Source organism: Schistocerca gregaria, chromosome X (genome assembly GCF_023897955.1).
Source record: "Schistocerca gregaria isolate iqSchGreg1 chromosome X, iqSchGreg1.2, whole genome shotgun sequence".
Classification (NCBI taxonomy): Eukaryota; Metazoa; Arthropoda; class Insecta; order Orthoptera; family Acrididae; genus Schistocerca; species Schistocerca gregaria.
This window is the reverse complement of record NC_064931.1, coordinates 43,318,630-43,344,506: the sequence shown is the minus strand read 5'-3', so window position 1 is coordinate 43,344,506 and position 25,877 is coordinate 43,318,630. Positions and strand designations below refer to the sequence as shown.

General features: G+C 43.1%; 1 protein-coding gene across 2 annotated transcripts in view; it reads left to right on the top strand.

The window, feature by feature from the left end:
• The window catches only part of LOC126298491 (homeobox protein SAX-1-like), a 92,461-nt gene that overhangs the window by 22,830 nt on the left and 43,754 nt on the right, over positions 1 to 25,877 (top strand). The window contains exon 3 of one of the 2 annotated variants that reach the window (XM_049989827.1): positions 5,374 to 5,407. The exons of the other annotated variant lie outside the window; for it this stretch is intronic. Coding sequence (XP_049845784.1) covers positions 5,374 to 5,407 — 34 coding nt within the window. The remainder of the gene's footprint in view (positions 1 to 5,373; positions 5,408 to 25,877) is intronic. 2 annotated transcript variants of the gene reach the window in all.

Below are 25,877 nucleotides of genomic sequence, written 5' to 3'. Positions count from 1 at the left end.
GACGCGCGAGGTGAACAACATCGTAAAGAAGGAATTCTTTGACTGTCTCGCATGGATCTTAACTTCTCTCTCTCTTTTTATCAATTCAGCTTCTGAACCTTTGTTACTGACGGGTGGGGGAGGGGGGAGGGAGGTAAATCAGATTTTCACTACTAATATTACAAACAGGAATGACAGAACGCTATTAGAGGGATGAAAAAAGAAAGCAACAAATGTAACCTAAGCAAAACCAATACTATTATTTTTGATCGCGTTGAATCTGCCACAAATGTATACTTTAGCAGGTCGAAAAACGGTCTATAATTTCGTCTACCTGGAATCAATGGCCTGATAGGATGGAAGCTGCACTAACGAACTCAAAGGAAGAAAGAGACTTGAGAGAGAAGTAACATCCAAGCGAAGGGCGGCTGTATGTGAAGATCGTGTTCTTAGTAGACATAAACAATTATCCCTCTTAAGGATGCTAATTTGTCTAGTGTTCCTGTGTAATACGAAACACGGACCACCTAAGAAGCTGAAAGAAGAAAACTTGATGCATTAGAGAAGTGGGCGTATAGGAGATTATTGCGAGTACCATGGATTGAAAGAAATAATGCTTTAGTTGTAAACGAATTAAAGGATTATGTGACTGTACATAATCTTCAAGTCGTTGGAATCTGAAGCCAAGGAGATAATTTAGAAAAAAAAATAAACTGAGGGGAAAGACCACAATAGAGACTTTGTGGAAGGAGATTTGACCAAACCGAGAAGATAACCAACCAAACGCAAGGACAACTGTTTAGAAAGTTGGAAGATCACGCTGACTGGAGAGGAATTTAAAGCTCAATTTCATGCTGGGTCACCAAATTTCAATCCTGAAAAGAAGCATTTGGACAAAAGTTTCCTGCACTGGCAAACTTGGGTGTCGTTTTTCGTGGTCCATCCTCTTCCTTCTGAAAGAAATGGTTGCCTCGTTCCTTAGTTCCGCCTCAAAAGCACAAGCAGCATCGTTTCAACAGCAAGACAGAAAAAAAAGAGCTTAAGTGGCTTCTAGGCGTATGTGCCCTCGGTGGTGGGTACCTGGAAGTACAGGAGGCTACTAAGCGAGAGGAACGTGCAACCAGTATACAACAAATAATATTTTTACGTCTAGGAATTCGCTTAAACGGCAACACACTTTTACGAAGCAGGTTTAACTTTATTGAGCGTGCATATTTTGTCCAGAATTTGTGCTATCCCATGACAATCTTAGAGATACATTACGTAAAAAAGGGTGGCTATGACTTAGATATACTAGAATTATCTGATCCCGAAGCATTCTACATACTACACTAGAACATTTATAGTTAGGGGGAAGATCAGGACTATACCCCAACGGGCAGTTTGAGTCTGTCGTGAAGGTTCATTTCAGCGCGCAGTCCGTTTACTATAAAATGAAAGTTTCTAGCTGTAACGGTCTCGCTGCTCATGCAAATATTGAAACGTTTTTACCAGGTTAATATTCAGATGTTCTCTAAATGAATTCCACTCTCGTTCAGGCATCTTTCTGTTATGTAGTATTCCGACCAATACAGCCAGTGGGCATCCGTGTGAGATTACCTCGGTCGCCCGTAATGCTCCTTATTGTAGCTCTCTTGTGTGTGTATTTCAGGCAGTGTGGTGTTACAAATCTGTGCCAGATTGCTCGGTTACTCCTAATGCGCCCTTAGTGATTATCAATATACTGTCCACCTCACACAAACATTGTAAGACTTTCAAACTTCGTTTTCTGAGACGGTTTTGTTCCTGTCTTATGAGAAATATAATGGATATCATTTTATGGACGCAAACAGCATAATAGTTAATAACTAGTGTTGTGTAAGGGGCGACCAAAAAGTTTTCCTGCAGCATACATGCAAACACAGCGCCACTCCGGTAAGCAGGCAAGATATTAGTGGCGCATTCGTGTCGTGCTGCAAACACGAAAACGCGAAGTAAGGCGATGTTACCAAATGCGCCCAAACAGGATGGATGCTGTTATATTTTTCCTTTGTTGCTGAAGGAAAAACACCGGTAGATATCCACAGGAGAATGAAGAATGTGTACAGGGCAGCATATATCTCGAAAACTACCGTTGTGGAAAACTGTGTGAAGGTGTGCTGCTGCTTCCGAACATTGTAAATGTAGTAACTCACAAGTGACACCAACTCAAATGGGAGGCACTCGAGTACCTGTCCTATAGTCCTGATCCCTCTCCCCGTGCGATTATGACGCCTTGGTCCCTTAAAGGCCTTGGAGGGCCGGCGATTCCTGAGGGACGACGGTATGCAGCGGGCAGTTTTGGACTTGTTCACGCAGCAGGACGGTGTTTTCCAAACGGGTTTCTTCAGCCTAGTGCGTTCGTGGGATGACTGCCTCAATGCTCGCGGCGAGTTTGCATATTGGGATACCGATTCTGGACCGTAAGGCCTTCGAACGGAACGGATCTCCTCTTTTAATACATATAAAGCGTCATAATAATCATTGTAATATTTATTCGTCTGCTCAAGCAGGCGAAATAGTAAATCAGTTTATATTTATTCTGATTATAACTATCGTACCGCAATATCCATCGTGAAATCTAGAAAAGCTTTTCTCTCCGTTCAAAAAATATTGTAAAACGCTGCCTATAAACGCACAGAGGATAATCAAAAATTTTAATTCTGTGAAAGTTCAATATCGAGAAACAAACATACAGATGGTGGAGGTAGTAATGCATACATTTATTCACAACTGTTTAAGGGTCAGACGAATTAGGTAACGAATTGCTATATATCTCGAATATTCGTGAACAAAACTTAGCGTCCTGGCACTGCGAGACCAGTCCACGATAAAACATAAAAAAGAAACTTTTTAAGATAGTACTTTCGGCACATGTAGTCCTAGCCTCTGCGAACCTAAGTATCGAGTTAATAAAGATGACTCTAGAGCATTAAGCAAGCAAGGCAGTTCATGTCAAGTGACCAAGTTGGGCGTCAGGCGATGATTAAAATGGAATAACCACTCGCATTTTCGAAAACCTGCACGCATAATAATAAATTTGCGTCTTAGTTGGGTCATCTAATACATTCTTTATTTTAAAAGTCAATTATATGAGTGCGCAACTGACAGTCGCTTTTTTTTAATGACAGGCTACCCAAACTCTTTAGTTTATTGTATAGTCTGAAACATTTCTTCCGATGTGTTCCTTTGCCTTCCAGAACATGTTCTTATATTGTATGACAGGTTTTACAATTTCTACGTGTCTGTACACAGGTATATGTTTATTTTGAGGAATAGCGTGGGTGAATGAGAGTCCGCAATTTGATCTTATAATCTGTTGTAATTGTTTTAAGATCAGTTATCCACAATATTGACTTATTTTTTGCTAAAAAAATGGTTCAAATGGCTCTGAGCACTATGGGACTTAACATCCGAGGTCATCAGTCCCCTAGAACTACTTAAACCTAACTAACCTAATGACACCCATGCCTGAGGCAGGATTTGAACCTGCGACCTTAGCGGTCGCTCGGTTACAGACTGTAGCGCCTAGAACCGCTCGGCCACTACAGCCAGCGTGTTACTAAAAACTGCAGTTTATCTTCGCCATAATGACTATCAATGGGCGAAACAAATTGGTGACCCTTAATGTCGACGTTGACACTTCCGTCGCTAGCTGCCTTTGCAAGTCGCCAGTGATTCATCACTTTTGAGCGAGGCCCTGCAGTTTACCTTACTGTTTTTCCTACGAAACAAACGAGTTGCAGCGTCTAGTATTTTCATTTACCACAGTTGGTAGCCCTGTATCTTCTAAGCGATTCCGTCACAACATTGCTTTCGGTTTCAATTCTGTAATTGTATAAGCAAAAACTGTTAGATTGACGTCCTTTTTCATGTAACATTAGTAATCATAGTCTGCAAAAACCTATGATCCTTCAAACGTGGGTTAAACAGTTATGTAATAGCTATAACAAATCATTATAAATGTTTTTCTTTCGAACTGTCCACATCAACATATAACGTTGTATGATATTCCTTTATAGTGTCTGCCGTCAATAGAAAGGTAGATGTCTGTCTGTTTATTTGTAAAGTCACAAATATTATGTAGAAGTTGTGGTGTTGATTCACTTATTCTGTTAGCAAATATGGGTAGCGCTTCCTGCTTCTCCGCTGTAGCACAGAAGATATTTTCGTCATACCACAGTGCTTGTATGTAGTATTATCTCCGACATTTCACAATGAATAAATTGAAGACGTAATGGAAGTTAATACTTATACGCGGAAATAGGTCCGTGCACGTTTTTCAAAGTTTTTTCCAGTGAGCAGATGACACTCTTGAAGAACGATTTTGAAAGAGCTGCAGAATGCCCACCTCTGGCTGTGTATTATAACGACTACCATATTTGGGAACCTACCAATGCAGTATTAACTTCCTGTTAAGAACGAAACGCCAGGCGCGTTCTTATGAAGTCTGTTCATCTAAGAGTCTGTTACCACTTAGCGTCTTGCGTTTGCTCCGTTGCTCCGCAGCTTGGCTACATAAGAAAACGCAAAGAACAGATAACTTTGATTGGAATGCAAATAAACTACCATAAAAATGTCGTACTCTGACTTTAGACCTTATACGGCACCGCATCCTTCTCGTATGTCCGTGTAAGTTTCAAAGTAGTCGCCAGTACTTCCCACTGTATCAGACGAAGTAACGTTCTGATGGTATCCTATAACGTTTACAAAAATGTAACCCTCTGTCTACAACTGGGACGTATGTGTCCCACGTTAGGCTATGAGGGAACTAGTGGAGTATGCTGCACGATCTTACTATGTACCAATGTCCCACGGGTAATGGGAAACCTGCTAATAGTTTGCAGATTTCTTTTAATTACAGATTGCTCCTGTTGACTGTGGAGTCTTCAGGTTTCTCAGTTAATCCTCTCTTCCGTATGGTCTCATCGAATTAGCTCGCGCCTTCATATAGGCAACGCAGTGAACAGATGTGCGTATCGAGCTGATGTTGCGCCGCCTCGGGCAATTCGTGTCGCTGAATAGCACGCAATTATTGACGTTCTCTGCGTCACAAACGGCGCCCATACTGAGCAGCTGTAATATGAGTTACAAACTTGGAGGTACGAGCTGTATGTGTCTGTTTTGTGAACGCCTTGTAGTTTCTAAACCACGCAGGTGACTATGAGTAAATCAGTATGCCCCATCCCTCCCCACTTTGGAAAATGAAACAGCGGAAAATATTTTTTGTCATGTCGTTTTTCTGACTACGACGTTAATTAAAACAAACATACATTAATGTCTTTCATTCTGAAAAATGGCTATTATAGTAATAAAGTGACAGTCATAGCCACTTTGCATTGCACATTCGACTGTTGCGATCGACCGACGCGAAAGTGTGAATCAGACGGTGTCGGAACAACGACTCCTCGTTCATCTCCAAAATCAGTGCAGCCCCTGAGAGTTCAACTTTATGCTTATACTACCTTGTGTAGGTTCTTGAGCGATCGATTGCCAATGGGTCACAAGTTGTTTCTATCAGCCCAGATATTTGATATTACAAAATAATAGAGGTACTTTTAATTAATAAAGAGCCTTTCATCGATGTATTCATTACTTCTGAAAGCTACTCGGCTCATAAATTATAGAACATTCAGTCTGGCCCCACCGCTGGCGCCTAGCACCTGTCGGTTTCGACGTTTGTTCTCATGCTGTATCAGCCATCTGCCTTTGTAGCGTCACAACTGTGCCTGCGCCGGCCGGAGTGGCCGAGCGGTTCTAGGCGCTACAGTCTGGAGCCGCGTGACCGCCACGGTCGTAGGTTCGAATCCTGCTTCGGGCATGGATGTGTGTGATGTCCTTAGGTTAGTTAGGTTTAAGTAGTTCTAAGTTCTAGGGGACTGATGACCTCATAAGTTAAGTCCCATAGTACTCAGAGCCATTTGAGACATTTGAACTGTGCCTGGTAATAAACGAGGTGTCGGTACCTACAAAACATTCCTGTACATATCTTCAAATGAATATTTTCTGAGGTGCTTAATGCGAATTAAGAAAGAAATTAAGTAAAGTAACAGCGAAAAAAGGGCTACCAGAACTGTTCTCTGTAGTCAGATTGTTTTTCTATCAGAAATTTGTTTCACTGTGGGAATCGATAGAAGTAAGAGGTCGCCGAACATTGTGAATAGGATGGATGCAGCAATAATTTTTTATCAAGAAAAATAGTAAGTGCCCATAGTGTCAAGTCATGGCTAAAGAAGAAGACAGGCCTTGCTGTACGGTAGTATTGTGTAAAGTGGATTATTTATTAAAACGAGGACCTAAATTCTAATGTGTTTATTATTTTGTTTTATTCAATTTTATGAATGCCAAAAACTGAATGTCAGCAACCCGATGATGATAGCATTGCCGCTTGAAAGGCATAGTCGAACGAACTCTCTTGACTCTTAAAGTGAGGTTACGTTATGTAAATAATTATTGCTGATAAAGTATAACAATTGCTAAATCACATCCGAATAATGGGTAGTATTATCAATCGTTCTTACTTCAAATCCCTCCGTTTTCTAATAGTTAAAGCACCTTTTACAATCCTGATAATAAATGTTCCTTAAAACTGTGCAATCAAAATATCTCAACAAATATTTTTTTCATCAACTTGGTCCAGATAATACCAGTATTAATTGCTGGTTATGGTTTTATCCAATTGCTAGGTAATAAATGAGATAAATCCCTTTAGCATATCAAAAGCTAGCATGAACCGCTTTCAGATCACAAAGCGAAATATAGATTGCGCCACTACACATCACATTAAGTTGGGTGGAGCAGTTTTTAAGGTCTGTTCTACAAGGAGAACACTGTCAAAACTATGTTAGAATACTTTAGGAAGTTGGTGTGTAACATGAGGACAAACGTTCTCTTCCTAATTTCACATACTTAATACATTCCTGAAAACCTGGGACGTTAAAGTGAAGAGCAAGCAGTAAACGACCTTAAGGACATTAAGGAGGTGACGAAGCGGTACTAGGGAAGATGAAATGAAAGTCTGACGAACGAATGTTGTTGGATGTGGAAGAGGGACAGTAAATTTGGATGTTCTGCGAGGAAATAAGTTACTATGGGAACCATTCATAGTATTTTTAGTATACGCCTAAGAAGCAATAATTATAAAAAGGTAGACCTTGCTAGAAAATTTATTGTAATATTTCTTATTTATCTTAAAAATTTGATATTTTATTTTCTGAAAAAGCCTGACATTATATAACAAAATAACAATTTTTAGGATCAGCATTACATATTGATTCTAGAACACCTATTTTCGAGAAATCGTGTGACAAAATCTTTAAAAATGCTGACATCTGTTATTTTCAAGAGTAATAAAGCTATATTTGAATTCAGCCTCGCAAATCTCAACTGTTGAAAATGAAGGAACAAACTCCTTGTATACCTTCGCCTTTTTAGATGGTAATCCGTTGTCGATGAACTGTTCTGACATTTTAAAAGTTAGAAGCGAGTGATAGCGCAGTATTACAGGTTATCAAAATGAATGAATTCTCACATAATACAACACGACTACTTTAAAAATTCGCGCAGACTAAGTCTACATTTGATACAAGGTTATTGAGCAAGATGTACCAACATATCAGTAACAAAACTTAATTGCTGTAAACGCCATCCGTACGCGCCACGTCTAGAATGCATTAGTTGACAGGCAGCCTGACTGAGGCCTAGGTTCTAGGACATCGCACGCCTTACTACCGACCGCTGCTGGTTAAGCATAGGGTTGCTGCTAATGAGTTGCAATTACGCGGGCAGAAGTGCTACCTGTTGACCAGCCCCTATGCGTTATCATATCTTTTCTGCGTGCTTATAGTAACTAAGCACTCGGATGACCAACCTCGTCTCAGAGTAAATGTACGTTCCCGTTTACACTCCAACTAGCATCTATATCTACATCTACATATTCTGTGTACTCCACAAGCTACTGTAAAGTGTATAACGGAAGGTATATCATATCAATATTATCGATTTTCTGTCAAGTTGCATTCTGCTACTGACTTTCTATTTCCCTTTGTAAGTGCCGCAATCTCTCTCATGTTATTGTCATGATACAAACGCGAGATACGCAATAGTCGTGCCATCATGGTGGAACACTTCTTCGAATGCAATTCTTGAAACGTATTCGACAGAACTTCGTGATAAATGAGTCCTCTTTCTTCCAAAGACTCCTATTTAAGTTCCCGAAAATTTCTATTACGCTTTCTTATGGCTGATACAGACTTGTTTGATGGTAGTAGTGAGTCTCTGAATTATTTCAATGTCGGTTGTCAAGACTACTTGAAAAAGACACCAAAAATTGGAACAGTACTCTAGAATTGCTCACACTATCGTCTTGGATGCGATTCCCTTTACACTGCTGCTTCGCAGAATCCTTACAAGAAATCTAATTTTCCTATTAGCCTTTCTTATTTCAAGTTTACTTGATCCATTTTAAATTGCTTCTTAGTACTATCGCTAATATACGTATACGATGTGGTGTGCATAACATATTTACCACTAATACTGTAATCGTATTCTTTTCGGTTCATCCTCTTCGTTGTAGAAATTGTCTTAAACTTACGCACGTTTATAGACAGCTGCCGCTCGTAACACTAACTGCAAATTTTGAAACAGTATTTCTGCGTTTCTTTAGGGTCATCCAACGACGGTATATCACTGCACACAGTAGCGTCGACAGTGAAGTGTCTAATAGTGCAGCGGTTCCTATATGATAAATCGTCTGTCTGCACAGTGTTACGTCATACTCGCTGCTAGAAATGTTGTTTGGGGCTACACTTCATTTATTTAGTCTTGTATATTTTAGTAAAACAATCGACAGGAAAACAACTTTTCTGTAACGTAGAATATGTCACTTCAGCAGCGACAAATGAATTAATTAACAGCGATGGTATAATGAATTTACTGGCCGGTCAGGTGTAGCAAATGATAACCTAAGGCGTTGATTTTGATAGGGTTGTTGACAAAAATCGATATATAAATACTTATTTTTTCCAAAAGCATCGATAATTCGACGACGTATTATCCCCCGATATATCAACATATCGGTATCCAAATGTCATTATCGAGTGACGGTATTCTTATTTTATATTACATTTTTTCGCAAATTTTCGGTAAATATTTGAAATTGTAGTAGAACATAATTTTACTTTCACTGTGTGAACGAGTATTACTACTTTTTGAGCTTACACCAAGTCCAGTCTTTCTCTTTGACCGTATGAAGCAAATGCAGGTGGCACAAAGAAGAAGGCCGACTGCACTCAGAGATGGCGGTTTGAATGAAATAAGATTTCCGATGTGAAGAAACAGCACTCCAGTTGCGTTAAAATTTTTTTAACGCAATTAGTGTGGTATTTCTTCACATTGGTACTGTTCAAAAACAGTTGCTGAAAATCATGAACAGAAATCTAATTGACAAGATTGGTCTTTGTGGTTGGAAATGATGACGTAATCGGCGCTCGGCGCTACCAACAGAAAGTGCAATGTTTAATTTCATCACAGAATTTTGACGCTACAACTGCTAGGTCACAGGAATGAAAAAACAGAGAAGTGGACATGACGTGTACCGGACGCATCCGATATGTGACGAAACTAGACGAGGGATCCAATGGATGCCTTTTATTGTGCTACTTATATGCAGTGAGCAAAGTGGTTATCGCCAAGCGTGAACGTGCATCGTTTTCCGTTAAGTTCTTGCTCTAAGGGGAATAAGCCATCTGGTACCTTGTTGATGTACAGAACATCTAATAAAAAATTCGGTAGTGTATTTAAAATGTGCAGCCGATAATTTTACAGGCCGATAAGTAGACATTTTTTCCGATGATATATCGATGCCTTTTTTCGATATATCGAGGACCAGTAATGACATCTTTTAAATATTGATACATTGGATTCACGATATTTTAAAAAATATCAACAATCCTAGGATGTGGTGGAAGGTACTGTGTGTTCCACTGATACATCCCCCTTTCCTGTTCCAATCCCGAATGGTGTGCGGGAAGAACGATTGTCGGTACTCCTCCGTGTGAGCTCGGTCTCTCTAATTTTACCTTCGTGGTAATTTCGCAAGATATTTGTCGCAGGTAGCACTACACTGGTTGACTTTTGGAGGAAGGTATGCTCTCAGAATTTTAAAACCAAGCCACACTGCAGAGCGCAACGCCTCTTGTAACGTCCGTCACTGGAATTGGATGAGTATCACCATGACGCTTTCGCGGCTACTAAATGAAACTGTGACGAAAAGTATCGCTCTTCATCAGATCATCCCTGTTTCGCTTTTCAGCCCTATTTGGTAGGGATCCCAAGCTGATGAGAAACTTTCAAATATTGGCAGAACGAGGATTTTGTATGCTGCCTCCATAGTGGGTGGACTACACTTCCTCAGGATTCTTCCAATGAATCTTAGTCTAGCTTTTACCATTCCTGTGATTAGTTTTATATGGTCGTTCCAATTTAAATAACTCCATACTGCAGTGGGTGTGATGCAATCGTGTATTCATACAATGATGGGTCTTTGTGTCTACTTTGCTTATGTTGAACGGCAAGTACCAATCCCTGTACCGAGCGTCGATCCTCTGCATGTTTTCCTGCATTCCGCTACAGTTGTGTAGACCTTAAGCCTTATGAAACTTCCGATGTTATCCGACAGGTCACAAATGTACACTAACGGAAAAAAACAAAATGCAACACCAAGAAGGAGTTGTGCGACATAAACGAAAGTTGGGTTGGGGTTGTTTTGGGGGAAGGAGCCCAGATAGCGAGGTCATCGGATTAGGGAAGGACGGAGAAGGAAGTCGCCCGTGCCCTTTCAAAGAAACCATCCCGGCATTTGCCTGGAGCGATTTAGGGAAATCACAGAAAACCTAAATCCGGATGGCCGGACGCGGGATTGAACCGTCGTACTCCCGAATGCGAGTCCAGTGTCTAGCCACTGCGCCACCTCGCTCGGTGGAACGAAAGTTGGCAGACGTGTTTCTGCACCTGGAAGATGATGTCTATTCATATTTTGCGCCAGTCGTATAAAAATGGCAATAGTAGTGTGACTACGAGGATGCATATCAGGTGTGCTTGAAATACACGCAGTAACGGTCGTTAGCGTTAATTAAGTTTGAGATTGGTCAGACGCGTAAGAGCGGGTCTAGTGGCGCCCAACAAAAACGCCATATCAGCTGCCCACTGAGCTTTAACCAGGTCGTTTAATAGGGCTTTGATAAGCTGGGTGTTCCTTTTGCGATACTGCAGGACTGCAGCCCCTGCACATGATTGCTGCCAGCTGTCGTCACGAGAATGTACAGTCGCAAGACGGACGTCCACGTGCCACTGTCCAGGGCGAACACCACCGTACTACATCTGCAGCAGCTATCTGAGCACCACAGTGACACAACCAACTGTTACAAATCGCTTACTTCAAGGAAAGCTCCGACACAGACACCCTGTAGCACTCATTCCACTGACCCCAAACCAGTCTGTCTGCGTGCTAGACACAACGGTCTAAACCTAGTTCTGCTTTGGGTTGCAATTTCGTACGACAGCAGGAGCACTCTCGTGGCTATCCCGCGCACCATGCCTGCAAGTTTGTACGTCAGTCTGATGAGTCGACCTGTCGTGCTGTCATTCCAGGGGGTGTTTTCCAGCAGGATAACGCTCGCCCACACACCGCTGTTGTAACCCAACAGGCTCTACGGAGTGTCGAAGCGTTCTCTTTACCTGCTCGATCACCAGATCTGCCTCCAATCGAGCACATACCGGACATCATCTGACCTCAGCTCTAGCATCATCCAAAAAGAGCATTAACCGTCACTGTATTGACCCACTGAGTGCAATAGGCACGGAACTCCATCCCACAAACTGATGTCAGGCACCTGAACAACACACGCGTGCATGTTTCCGTGGTTGCATTCAACATTCTGGCGGTTACACCAGTCATTTATGTCCCAGCATTTCACGTTTACAGTGGCTTATTTCGCACTTACATTAACCTACGTTCTTGCAATGTTAATCATTTAAATATGTTACCTAAGCATTTCATTACTTTGCATTAATTATTTCTTGCGTTTGTGATTTTTTTCCGTCAGTGTATATTGTGATGAGTGATGGTCTACTAACACTACCTAGGTGTACACACGAAGTTACTTTTTAATCTGATGGTTTTTCTCCGTTAAGAAGACATGCGTTATTCTGTTTGCCAGGAACTCTTCAATACGATTACTCAGTTAGTCCGATATTCCGTATACTCTTGTTTCGCTAATTATTCGAGGGGGCGAAACTGTATCGAAGACTTTTCGGAAGGCAGGCAACATGGCAGCTGTGTGGACATTTGGGTCAGGTGCCACGACACATTCACAATTAGAGAAATACACAAATAGCTGCTCCAATAAAAAGTTAAACGTCTACTATAGCTACAACAGCACCAAAGGAGCAAACTTACACAATTGTATGACAGCGACAGAGATATCGATGTAAAATGGATATCAGGACCAACTGATACAACCTGTAATTGGGAATGACACTGAAACAGGCTTACTGCATTAAACAGTACAATCAAACATAGCAGAAGTTTTGTCTCATAACATAATATAATAATGTCCTTATATGGGCTGTAATTTCTCTGATTTTCTCGTCGTCATTCCGCGAGAAGTATGCGGAAGGTAGTAATATGTTACCCGACTCTTCTTGCAAAACATGCTCTCCGTAATTCACAACGCCTTTCTTGTGGCCCTTGCCGTTTTAGTTTGTTGGGCATATTCGAAACGTTCTTGCGCCAACAAAACGATCCCGGAATGAAACACGCCTCTCTTCGCTATATCTTCCCCAACCGCACTCGGTAAGGGCCCCAGGCCTTGACGAGGCCTAGAGCTAAATTAGGGTCTACATTCATCGGCTCGTGAAAGATCTCCACTTATTTGCTGTTATCCCTAACGTGCGCTCAGCGAAACGTCTAGCTCATAAATGAAACGACGGTAGCTGAATACGAGGGTCAAAACTGCGCATGCGTGACCGTCACGGTGGCGTGATTAAGTAGTGAGCGAGACTTCAGGCGTGACGGTCAGGTATGAGTTTGCTGGCTCGAGAGGCTGTCTTGTGTGTAATTCGGTTTTAAAACGGAATCTGAAACCGAGCAGGGTCGGGGTACGCGTAGTCACCATCGTTTCTACATCAAAATCGAATCCCTACGCGGAAAGAACCCAACACTTTGAAAGAGGTGTGTTGGAATAGTGTAGTGGATCGTAGCACAGTATCACGGTGGTCTGTTTGTTTTCGTGTCGGTCGGAAAAGCACTGAGGACAGCTCCAGAAGGGGAAGGCCACAAGCTGCAACAGACTAAACATCCCAGATGACACTTTGAGGGAGGAACAGCGAAGAATATGTGAGGGAAATGCGTATGAGTCCAGAGTGTGTGTTACTTCGGTTTACAGAATTAAAAATGCAAAGTTAAAGATAAGAAAAGTTGCTGCCAGATGGGTTCCGCATGATGTCACTGAAGAGTAGAAAGTAGAATTGCAGAACTGCTTCAAAGTCGTCGGACAGAAGAAGAATAATTTCTGAAAAGGAGTGTCGCAACTGATGAAACCTTTATACGAGATTTTGAGCCACAGCTGAAGTCTGATTCGTCACAATAGAAAAGTCCCGACTGTCCACGCACGAAAAAATTCAGCTGCCAACAATCAAAGGTGAAACTGATGACGATCTTTGCGTACGACACGAATGGACTCATAACTACAAACGGAGTACCCCAGGGAACGCCTGCAACCGGCGCGTGCTACTCGTACAGGCTGTTTCTGCGAAATGTTTTTCGCCCGAAAATTCGTCAAAGAAGGCCTGACACGCTTTCAGCTGGTGCGCTCATTTTGCACGATAGTGAAACACCGCATACTGCACTGCCAGCGAGAGAAACATCCGGGAAACACGGGTGGGAAATACTTTCCCACCCACCATACAATCCTGGTACGAGCCCACGAGACTGATTTTTCCCAAACTTACGGGACAACTCCGTGGATAACGTTACAACCGATGAAGCTTCCAGGGACGCGACGGAGTAATAAGACACCTCAACAATGAAGTCGCCCAATGCGGAATACGGAAATTGCCAAAACATAGGGAAGATGCAACGAGCAAGAATGGAGATTATTATGTCGAAGGCTTCTAAAGATATTTTGCGAAATTATTTTCTCGAATCGTATCTTACAGTGTACAAAACTTTTGAAATGAACAGCGTACTTCTTTTTACCACCAAAAAATTAACAAACATTGCCATTGTAGAACGGGATTGCAACCTGCTATTTCGCTTTCTTTCGTTTCTCCTCACGATTCCAGAGGCACACAGCCATAGCTGTCTCGGAAACCTCCATCGTGCGACCAGCTGCATCCAGTCGAGAGTGAGCCGTGCTGGACACCCGCAGCCCTGACCGCAGGAAAGTCGCTGGTCGTGTCCACGGCCGCGCCATCCTTCTTAAGTTTTATTTCGCCCACCCTGTGTCAAGGTAACTTATTACCGATACGCTGCAGCTTCTAATACTCTTTCCTGGCGTATGTTAGTCTGGACATTCATTTCGCAAACAGACGTATGTTAACCAGAAAAGCATAAAACGCCTTTCCTACCAGCTCTATCCGACCTTACGGAACCCATGGAACACATTATCTTTATAGAATCCAAGAAGCGATGCGAGAAAGGGTGGGTGATGCCGGTCTCGATTGCTGCTTCCCTGAATAAAAGCGTTTACCGTACCGTGCGTGCTGGAGGGTGGAGACGGGTCGTTCGCGAACTAACGGATCCAAAGGAAGTGTTCACCGAGATGAACGGAACAAGAGAGGAAGAGATCTCTGACAGCGCCCTTGGGTCGCGGCTTTCTACTTATAGCTGTCGGCCCAGCCTGCCTCGGGCTCCGTCTCGCCCGGCCGGCCTCGTCCTCCTTCGCGTGGCCACTCGTCGCGGTTCCACTGCCGACTGCTCACAGTTCAGTATCGAGCTGTTCGCTTCGAACGTCTAATCTAGATCTGTTTCAAACCTGTTTTGGACTCTGAACTTCCGGTCTTTTCGTATTCCATTCAGTGTCAACGACCGGTAATTAAAATGTGTTTTATAATTACGTAAATTACATAAAAATTACGTGGTATGTAATACATTCATCTTTTCTGGTAACAAAACGGCGTATCAGCTTACTTCACTATTTCGATAAACAGCAGAAGAAATACTTGTAAAAAGGCAATGCAAAGGACTTCGCCACGGCACACACCAGTGGCCATTTTCCGTCTTTCTTTGATCCGAGGTAAAACAGCATGTCGATTGTTATGGAAGGCAGACCGACTTACAGCCGAATGAAGCCAAAGCTTCGTAATCCAATGTACGGTGTCACATTTTGTAAAGAGAATATAACTCCCACAATATTATTTCAGTGGTACAGGGTGGCTCACGAAATTCGGCCCCGAGTACTAGACTGCTTATTGTCGCTTACCAATCGTCATCTGTTGTTTCTAAGTTGTTCGCATTAGCTTATTTGTTATTTCTTCATTGCCCAATTATTACATGTTTACCTATTCTGCTCGTAGCGGTCAACAAATCTTGCGTAATTGGCAATCAGTTTGTACTCGGGGCCGGTTTTTCGTGCTCCACCTTATATTATTTCACTGCGATCAGCCACACAACGCTATAGTTGTCTAAACTAGATGTTTTGCAGAATCACGAAAATTACAATTGTGTGAGAATTCTTTTAGGAATAAAAACTCTGTACTCCAGGGGGGACGTAAGTGCCCCCCCCCCCCCCCTCTAGGCGATTTCCATCTTCAGTCACCTATGCTCCTAATCTTCAATTTTTCATAAGAACCGAGCACAACCAACGGTGAACGAGTAAAAATGGACGGTTCCCAAAAACGAGTGATCACCAGTGAACTAGTTCCCAAGGAAGAACGAGGTTGCCCATCTCTAGTGGAGGGTATCCTAGAACACTACTAGTCGCTTCCTTTCCTGTTTCACTCACTGCTAGGGCGAGGGAAAAACGACTATGTGATACGGACACCCAGAAAAACATACGTTTTCCACATTTGGTGCATTGTGCTTCCATCTGCTGCCAGGCACTCCATATCAGCGACCTCAGGAGACAGTAGACAACGTGAGAGAGCAGAATGGGGCGCTCCGTGGAACTTACGGACTTCGAACGTGGTCAGGTGATTGGGCGTCACTTGTGTCATACGTCTGTACGCTAGATTTCCATGCTCCTAAACATCCCTAGGTCCACTGCTACCGATGTGATTGTGAACTGGAAACGTGAAGGGACACGTACAGCACAAAAGCGTACAGGTCGACCTCGTCTGTTGACTGACAGAGACCGCCGACAGTTGAAGAGGGCCGTAACGTGTGATAGGCTGACATCTATCCAGACCACCACACACAAATTCCAAATTGCATCTGGATTCACTTCAAGTACTATGACACTTAGGCGGGAGGTGAGACAACTTCATGGTCGACCGGCTGCTCATAAGCCACTCATCACGCCGGTAAATGCCAAACGACGCCTCGGTTGGTGCAACGAGCGTAAACATTGGACGACTGAACAATGGAAAAACGTTGTGTGGAGTGACGAATCACGGTACACAATGTGGCGGTCCGATGGCAGGGTGTGGGTATGGCGAATGCCCGGTGAACGTCATCTGCCAGCGTGTGTAGTGCCAACAGTAAAATTCGGAAGCGGTGGTGTTATGGTGTGGTCGTGTTTTTCATGTAGGAGGCTTGCACACCTTGTTGCTTTGCGTGCCACTTTCACAGCACAGGCCTGAATTGATGTTTTAAGCAGCTTCTTGCTTCCCACTGTTGAAGAGCAATTCGGGGTTGGCGACTGCATCTTTCAACACGGCCTGTGGCGGAGTAATGGACTGGCGTGCACAGAGTCCTGATCTGTATCCTATAGAACACCTCTGGGATGTTTTGGAACGCCGACTTAGTGCCAGGCTTCACCAACCGACATCGATACCTCTCCTCAGTGCAGCACTCCGTGAAAAATGGGCTGCCATTCCCGAAGAAACCTTCCAGCACCTGATTGAACGTATGCCTGAGAGAGTGGAAGCTGTCATGAAGGCTAAGGGTGGGCCAACACCATACTGAATTCCAGCATTACTGATGTAGGGCGCCACGAACTTTTAAGTCATTTTCAGCTAGGTGTGCCGATAGTTTTGATCACATAGTGCATATGCTTCCGTATGACCCTTAATTTCTCGTATCTTGTCTTCGCAATCCTTAAGCGGAACATAGGTTGGCGACAGTAGGATCGTTCTGCAGTCAGCTCTAAATTTTCTACATAATGTTCCTCGAGAAGTTTGTCGCTTTCTCTCCAGGTATTCCCGTCTGGGTTTGCGAAATATTTCCGTAACACTTCCTTGTTGTTCCAAACTACCAGTAACAAATCTAGCAGCTCGCCTCTTAATTGCTTCGCTGTATTTCTTTAATTCGACCTGGTGGCGATCGCAAACACTCAAGAAGTACTCAAGAAAAATCGCACTAGCGTCCATACTGTCTGGTTTACAGATGAACCGCACTTTCCTAAACATTCTCCCAATAAATTGAAGTCGACCATTCGCCTTCCCGGCCACAATCCTCACATCGTTGTTGCATTCATATCGCTTTGCAATGTTACGCTCAGATAATTTAAAGACGTAAGTGTGTCATGCAGGACATTACTAATCCTGTATCCAAACATTAGGGGTTTGTTTTTGCTAGTCGTCTGCATCCACTTACATTTTTCTACATTTGGAGCTAGTGGCCATTCATCACACCAACTAGAAATTTTGTCAGTCATCTTGGACACCTTCCGTACACCACACCATCATCAGCAAACAGCCGCACATTGCTACCCATTCTGTCTTCGAGCCACTCACATAACTGGCAACCTAATACGTAAGCCCGCACCTTCGTTAACAGTCTTCAGTGAGGTATCGTGTCAAATGGTTTTCAGGAATCTATAAACATTGATTCTACCTGTTGCCCTATATCTATATGCCCTAGATATATTTGCATATATCATGTTCCAAGTTTCTCAGATAACATGTGGAAAATAAAGTGGCATGAAATCTACGTATCTCCAAAATGGCGAGCAATCCTGAAAGCCACAAGCTGTGTTTAACACAGGAGACTTCTCAGTTGCTTGCAAGAGAGCGAACACGTCGGTGGGTTTGTGTCAGAAAAACGAGTCCATACACAGGCTAGGCACACCTGCTGCCAATAGTCCCGACACTGTTCGTCCGTCTACAGGCTGAAACGGCAAAACACAGCAAACTGAGAGAAGTAAGACAGAAAGGGGAAGACTGACCAACAGGCAAAAAGCCCAGAAAGAGTGACTCTCTCAAATGGAAGCGGAAAAAGCTGAGAGAAACAGGCCCCTACTCATGCTCACCATCCCATCTACACGCTCGCAAACCTGCAGTCCGCAGACCTGTGTTCACAAACGCTGTGCTATCTGAAATACTGGTAACATTACATCTTGTAGACTATCACGCTGATAAAGTTGTGCCAGTTTGTTGCTATTACAGTACTTGGTAGAGTTAAGTTGTTATGGGACCAAATTGCGGAGGTCGTCGGTCCCTAGGCTTACTCACAACTTAATCTAACTTAAACTAACGTACGCTAAGGACAACACACACACCTATGCCCGAAAGAGGACTCGAGCTTCCGACGTGGGGACATCTCATACATTTTCAATGTATGAAATACACAGCCAACCGGTTGCACCAGGTTTCTATACAACTAAGAGTAACTTTTCACAAGGGAGTCACCTATAATGTTTTAAAAATATTTCTTCTTTCTTCTTATTTCGTCGCTCCGTAGAATTAAATCTCACCGTCAGCGACGATCCACCCCTCTTAGTGTCAAGTAGGGATGAGTTTGAACTTTATTTAATGCTGAAATTTGGGGTTTACTTGTTAGGGCCTTTGTGTTGGTCCATAACGTACCTCCAGCTAATGTAATAGTTCATATTTTCATTGTACTGATGATCGTGCTACTTTATAACAGTGTCATGGGAGTGCCATTGTCCGACCTAATCTTCATAAATGATACGCCAAGCCTCTCAACTTATCTACTTTATTCTGTAATTTCGTCGACCGCTTCCTGATCGCTTCATTTATGGTATACATGTGGAGTTCGTTATGTAGATCAACTATTCTGGTGTAACACCTGGCACTGCGAATCCACCGAAGTAACACACACTGAAGCGCTAAAGAAAGTGGTATAGGCATGCGTATCAGAGAAATGTAACCAGGCACAATTCGGCGCTACGGTCGGCAACGCCTATGTAACACAATTAGTGTCTGGCGCAGTTGTTAGATCGGTTACTGCTGCTACAATGGCATGTTATCAAGATTTAAGTGAGTCTGAACGTGGTGTAATAGTCGGCGCACGAGCGATGGGACACAGCATTTCCAAGGTAGCAATGCAGTGGGGATTTTCCCGTACGAACATTTCACGAGTGTACCGTGAATATCAGGAATCAGGTAAAACATCAAATTTCCAACATCGCTGGGGCCTGAAAAAGATCCAGCAAGAACGGGACCAACGACGACTGAAGAGAATCGATGAACGTGACACAAGTGCAACCCTTCCGCAAATTGCTGCACATTTCAACGCTGGGCCATCGAGTGTTAGCGAGCGAACCATTCGACGAAACATCATCGATATGGACTTTCGGAGCTGAAGGACCACTCTTGAACCCTCGATGAATGCAAGACACAAAGCTTTACGCTTCGCCTGAGTGGATGGACGCGTCTTAGTATGGAATCGCCGAGTGGCCGAGCGGTTCTAGACGCTATAGTCTGAAACCGCGCGACCGCTACGGTCACAGGTTCGAATCCTGCCTCGGGCATGTATGTGTATGATATCCTTAGGTTAGTTAGGTTTAAGTAGTTCTAAGTTCTAGGGGACTGATGAAGTCAGAAGTTAAGTCCCATAGTGCTCAGAGCCATTTGAACCAACCTCATGACTCCATGGACCCTGCATGTCAGCAGGCAACTGTTCAAGTTGGTAGAATCTCTGTAATGGTATGGGGCGTGTGCAGTTGGAGTGATACGCGACCCCTGATACGGCTGACTGGTGACACATACGTAAGCACCCTGTCTTATCACCTGCATACATTCATGTCCATTGTGCATTCCGACGGACTTGGGCTATTCCAGCAGGACAACGCGACACACCGCATGTCGAGAATTGCTACAGAGTGGCTCCAGGAATAGTCTTCCGAGTTTAAACACTTTCACTGGCCACCAAACTCCCCAGACATGAACATTGTTGAGCATCTGTGGGATGCCTTGCAACCTGCTGTTCACAAGAGATCTCCATCCTCTCGTACTCTTACGGATTTATTGACAGCCCTGCAGGCTTCATGTTGTCAGTTACCTCCAGCACTACTTCAGACGTTAGTGAAGTCCATGCCACGTAGTGGATCGGCGCTTCTGCGTGCTCGCAGGGGATCTACACAATATTAGGCAGCTGTACCAGTTTCTTCGGCTCTTCTATTTATAGGCGACTGATCTGTATTTGGCTAGCCATACCTCAAACAGAGCTGCCGTACAGCATTATTGGAAGGACTGTGGCTTTATACAATCGCAAATTGGCTGAGGTGCTTAGGTACGAGCTTTTAAAAAAGGGAAAGTTTCCTAGTCATTCCAATGGCCTTGTTTCTCAGGTCTTCTATATGTTTGAGGAGGAAAAATTGCTTCTCCAGGGTAACCACTAAGTATGTCGCCATGGTACTACATGGATATCTTGTCCATTCATTCTCAGCGTAACAGGCATCTGCGGGCGTTTTTAGTGAGTTAAGTGGCAGCCGCCTAGCCGGGCTTAACTGTACTTTTCTTAATGTTGCACCATGTGGCTGTAGCGTCGAGTGGTTCTTGCAGTCGTCCGATATTGGCCTGAATGTGTCTTCCGCTGGTAAAGTAGGTCGTACGATTAGCAAAGTGTGCTACTTGCACTCCAACAATTCTTGACATATCGTTGACATAATACTGAACAACAGGGGTGAGGTAACCGACCCTTTGGGGAGCCCCGTTCTTCCCGGTTGGGTGTCGGGTGATTGTCCTTGGGTTGTTATGATCATTTTTCTACCTGCCACGTAATTAGCAATGAATTTGATGTAACAAGTTGGAACTGATGTTTGTTTTTAGTTTTCGGATTAGGTGTACTGCCCAAACCTTGTGGTATGCTTTTTCTATGTCTGGAGAAACTGCAGCGGTGGCACTGGTTATGTGAAGGCTCTTTGTAACATGTTCCGCAAGTCGTAATAATAGCAGCTACGCTGACGATTTCCGTTCAAAACGGTATTTTTCTGCCAGAATTGTACCATCAACCACTAGGGGTCACTATTTTAGCGATTTTCCAGAATGTAGGGACATATTTGTTCAGGATTCAACCGTTGTAAATTCTGATTAATATCGCGAGTGGTTTTCTTAGTAAGTTCTTCTTAACATATATAAAATAACAGTCTAAGGTATTTAATGCTTGACAACACTCAAAAGAAGAACATGGAATAAAACTGGTATATAAATTACATGACGTTAAAATTTTAGACATACACGATGAACTAAAAAGCTCAACTCAGACAGTAGAAAATATAAAATAAAGTCTTCCATGGAAACAGTAAAAATTGTTTCACAAGTGCAGCTTGTTAAATGAGCATACATTGGACTGAATATATGGCAGCTAGTTACGATGGTAGATAGACATGGTGTCGAGCGCGCCACTTACTGGGCACTTTAGCATGATGAACGCTCATCTGTATGAAATCGAGGCCGCGGCAAGTACGCCTTCGCTCGCTCACTCAACTCAGCAGACAAACTACGGTTCTACACTTGTTAACTCGTAACTAGGTGTGTGCGCACAAACGAGAATTGCATCTTCTACTGGAATCCGCTATTATGGAGTCTTACTGTTATTAGTCATACAATGATTGGAAGTCCATAGGCCTACTTATAATTCTCTACTGCTGTACTGAGGTGCAATAAAATTTAAATCATGTCAAAATGATTATCAGTTGCATACGGCACCACTTCTTGTATGAAATGATGACTGTTAATCTGAAGAGACTGAATGTTGTAAATAAGCCGTTGTACCATTTATACCGAGGACTGGTGTTAAATTTTGTTGCAGTACTGTTGATCAGTAAGACTTCATAATAGCAGATTCTAGTAGAAGATGTAATTCTCGTTAGTACGTACACGCCCAGCTGCGAGTTAACATGTTTAGAAACGTATTTTGTCTGCTGAGCTGAGCGAGCGAGCGACTTCCGGCCTACGTTCGTGACGTACCCTGTCTTTCTCGTGGGCCTCATTTGAAATACGCAACTCTCACAGTAATACATCAGTATGATACATGTTTAAACGTTGTAAACAGAGTAAATTGTGTACGGTATAAAGAATACGGGATGTATAAGAGATACACTAGGAACCAAATACTTTTTATAAAAACGACTACGATAATATGTAGCAAAAATGAATAAAATTGTGAAATATAAATAAGAGCTGGCAACAACGAACCTACTGTAACAGTATTTTTATCAAAGTGTTACAACAAGCAAAAATGTGGAAAATGTGCTTTACACGAAATCTTCAATACAGAATGTGGTGCACAGTGCAGTCTGGCGTACAATCAGTCAGGAAGTAAGAGTCAAGGAATGAAAGGGATAACCAACGGTTCCGAAATGAATGTGAACGGAAACATGAACCCAAGCATCATATAGTTGCGAGCAATGGCTTAAAGGCGTTAAACAAGCTTTTGTTTCGTAACTGTAGTTCTTCGTTTAAGATGAGCCATTGTTACTGACCATAAGTCTGAACATCTAAGGCTCTTCCGAGACATCAAGTATCCACCCTTTCTTCCCTCTATGTAGTATCGTCATTACGTTTACTCCTTTTGGATTGTTACCGATATTAATAAATGCTCCACGAAAGTAGAATTATGAACATTTGTACCTTTTTTCCCTAGCAAGTGTTCTTATGTCTTATGTTAAAAGCCTTACCGGTTTGTCCGATATAGTACACTGGGCAACTATTGCGAACTGTTTTGTAAACTTGTGAACTACGTAAAGGTTCACTTGAAGTTTTTAAATTATGGATTAAAGTAATATTTTTTCTGAATTACAGTTTCTTGCAAATTAAGCCTAGGCTCTGAACTGCACGCTAATGTAAACAAATTATCATTATTATACACTGAAGCGCCAAAGATACTGGTATAGGCATGCGTATTCAAACACAGTGATATGTAAACAAGAAGAATACGCCGCTGTGGTCGGCAACGCCTATATGAGACAAGAGTCTGGCGCAGTTGTTAGATCGGTTACTACTGCAACAATGGTAGGTTATCAAGATTTAAGTGAGTTTGAACGTGGTGTTACAGTCGGCGCACGAGCAACGGGACACAGCATCTCCGAGGTAGCGATAAAGTTCTCATACGACCATTTCACGAGTGTGCCGTGAATATCAGGAATCCGGTTAAACATGAAACCTCCGACATCACAGCGGCCGGAAAATGATCCTGCAAGAACGGGACCAACGACGACTAAAGAGAATCGTTCAATGCGACAGAAGTCACGATGACGTCGGTTTGTGGGGCGCGCAACGTCGTTGTCATCAGCGCCCGTACAGGTTCCAATCTTTCTATTTCCAGTTTCGCCACTACCCGAATGATGATGAGATGATGAGCACAACACAAACATCCAGTCCCTGGGCGGAGGAAATACCCGACCCGATCGGGAAGCGTGACAGAACAGCAACCATTCCGCAAATGGCTCCACATTTCAATGCTGAGCCGTCAACAAGTATCAGCGTGCGAACCATTCAACGAAACATGAATGATATGGGATTTCGGAGGCGAAGACCCACTCGTGTACCCTTGATGAATGCATGCCACAAAGCTTTACGCCTGACGTGGGCCCGTCAACACCGACAGGAAACGTGTTGCCTGGTTGGACGAGTCTCGTTTCACATTGTATCGAGCGGATGGACGCGTACGAGTACGGAGACAACCTCACGAATCCGTGGACCCTGCATGTCGGCAGGGGACTGTTGAAGCTGGTGGAGGCTCTGTAATGGTGTGGGGCGTGTGCAGATGGAGTGATATGGGACCCTGATACGTCTAGATACAACTGTCGGGTGACACGTACGTAAGCATCCTGTCTGATCAACTGCATCGATTCATGTCCATTGTGCATTCCGACGGACTTGGCCAATTCCAGGAGGACTATGCGACACCCCGTACGTCGAGAATTGCTACAGAGTGGCTCCAGGAACACTCTTCTGAGTTTAAACACTTTCGCAGGCCACCAAACTCCCCAGACATGAACACTGTTCAGCATATGTGGGATGCCTTGCACGGGGCTATTCAGAAGAGATCTCCACCTCCTCGTACTCTTACGGATTTATGGACAGCCCTGCAGTATTCATGGTGTCAGTTCCCTCCAGCACTACTTCAGACATAAGTCGAATCCATGCCATGTCGCTTTGCGGCACTTCTGCTTGCTCGCCATATTAGGCAGGTGTTCCAGTTTGTTTGGCTCTTCCGTGTGACATTGTATTGTTACTATTATTAAAATCCTATGCTTTTGTGATACGTTAAAAATAATAGTGACAGCAAATTACATTTTCTTTTTGGGGGGGGGGGGGGGGCGGGTGAGGGGGTGAGGGCGTGAGGCGGATGGCGGAGGAAGAGGAAGAAGAAGAAGTAGGAAACTGTTACTCCCCTCAGAATTATACGCCTGACAGGAGAGAGCTTCAGTATCCACTCATGAAAACGCAATACTATAAACATTCTCTCTGCCGTGCGTGTTTTTAAACAAAAGTGCACAACGTTTAGAATACTGCCCCTGCCACAAGAAAAATTCACGTCACAAAGTTAACATACCAATACGCATTCACAAGCTGCACTGTATCGCATAAACTCTCAACTGAGCAATGGAGACGCCACAAGAGAAACGCATGACGTAGCGGTAGTTACTTGTCCTGAAGGGAAGCGAAGTGTTCTATGACCAAATCAGTCTGCAAATGTATTTTCAGAGTTCGCTTCAAAACCAACTAAACTTCTTAAGCTATCCGATTTCTAACTGGCTTCACATATTTTTAATCTAGTGCCTTTACTGCACGATTTCGCTGCAGTCTGTGGTCACGTCATCTGCATGTCTATCTTCTCTCTCAGCCATCGACCAGTTGAGTTTCTGCTTAGCCCGCAAGCCGATGCTACGCACAGAAAACTCTCACTCGTATTTGTTACTTTCGGTCAGGTTCTGTGACGTCTTGTGATGGTACATAATCATTACACACATTGTGACTGACTCAGATTTAGGCGTTGCTCTATTACACGTTAAACTGTAACAAGACCTTAACGCATGCATTTATTCGCGCTTTATTGCTCCGTCAAAACTATTACCTTGCACCACACAATTATCTTATATCTCCACTCAACTCCGACGAGTGAATCCATTCTCTCGGCTGTGGGATGTATTCGCAAATTAACTGTGTCTTACATTTTCTAAATCCAGAAATTCACATACGCCAATGTTCTAGAATATTCTCGAAGTCCTGCATAGTCTTTCCAGGTGGACACATTACGGTCATCTACACCAAGGTTGAACTTCTTACGTCATCTCTTGACACGGATACGAACGATCTCAAGTCATAATAGAGAAAATAGAAAGGTTTACCACGTACCCCTCTGCGTTATGGAGTCTGTCAAATTGCCGCTAATTTACAGACCCGATGTTTCATTTATAGAGCAGATGTTTCATTTATAACCAAAATAATTAATACGTCGTTCTTAGAAAAAAAAATCACCTCCCATCTAGATTTATCGAAAGCTGATCTAGTGTTCCCAAATTAAGATT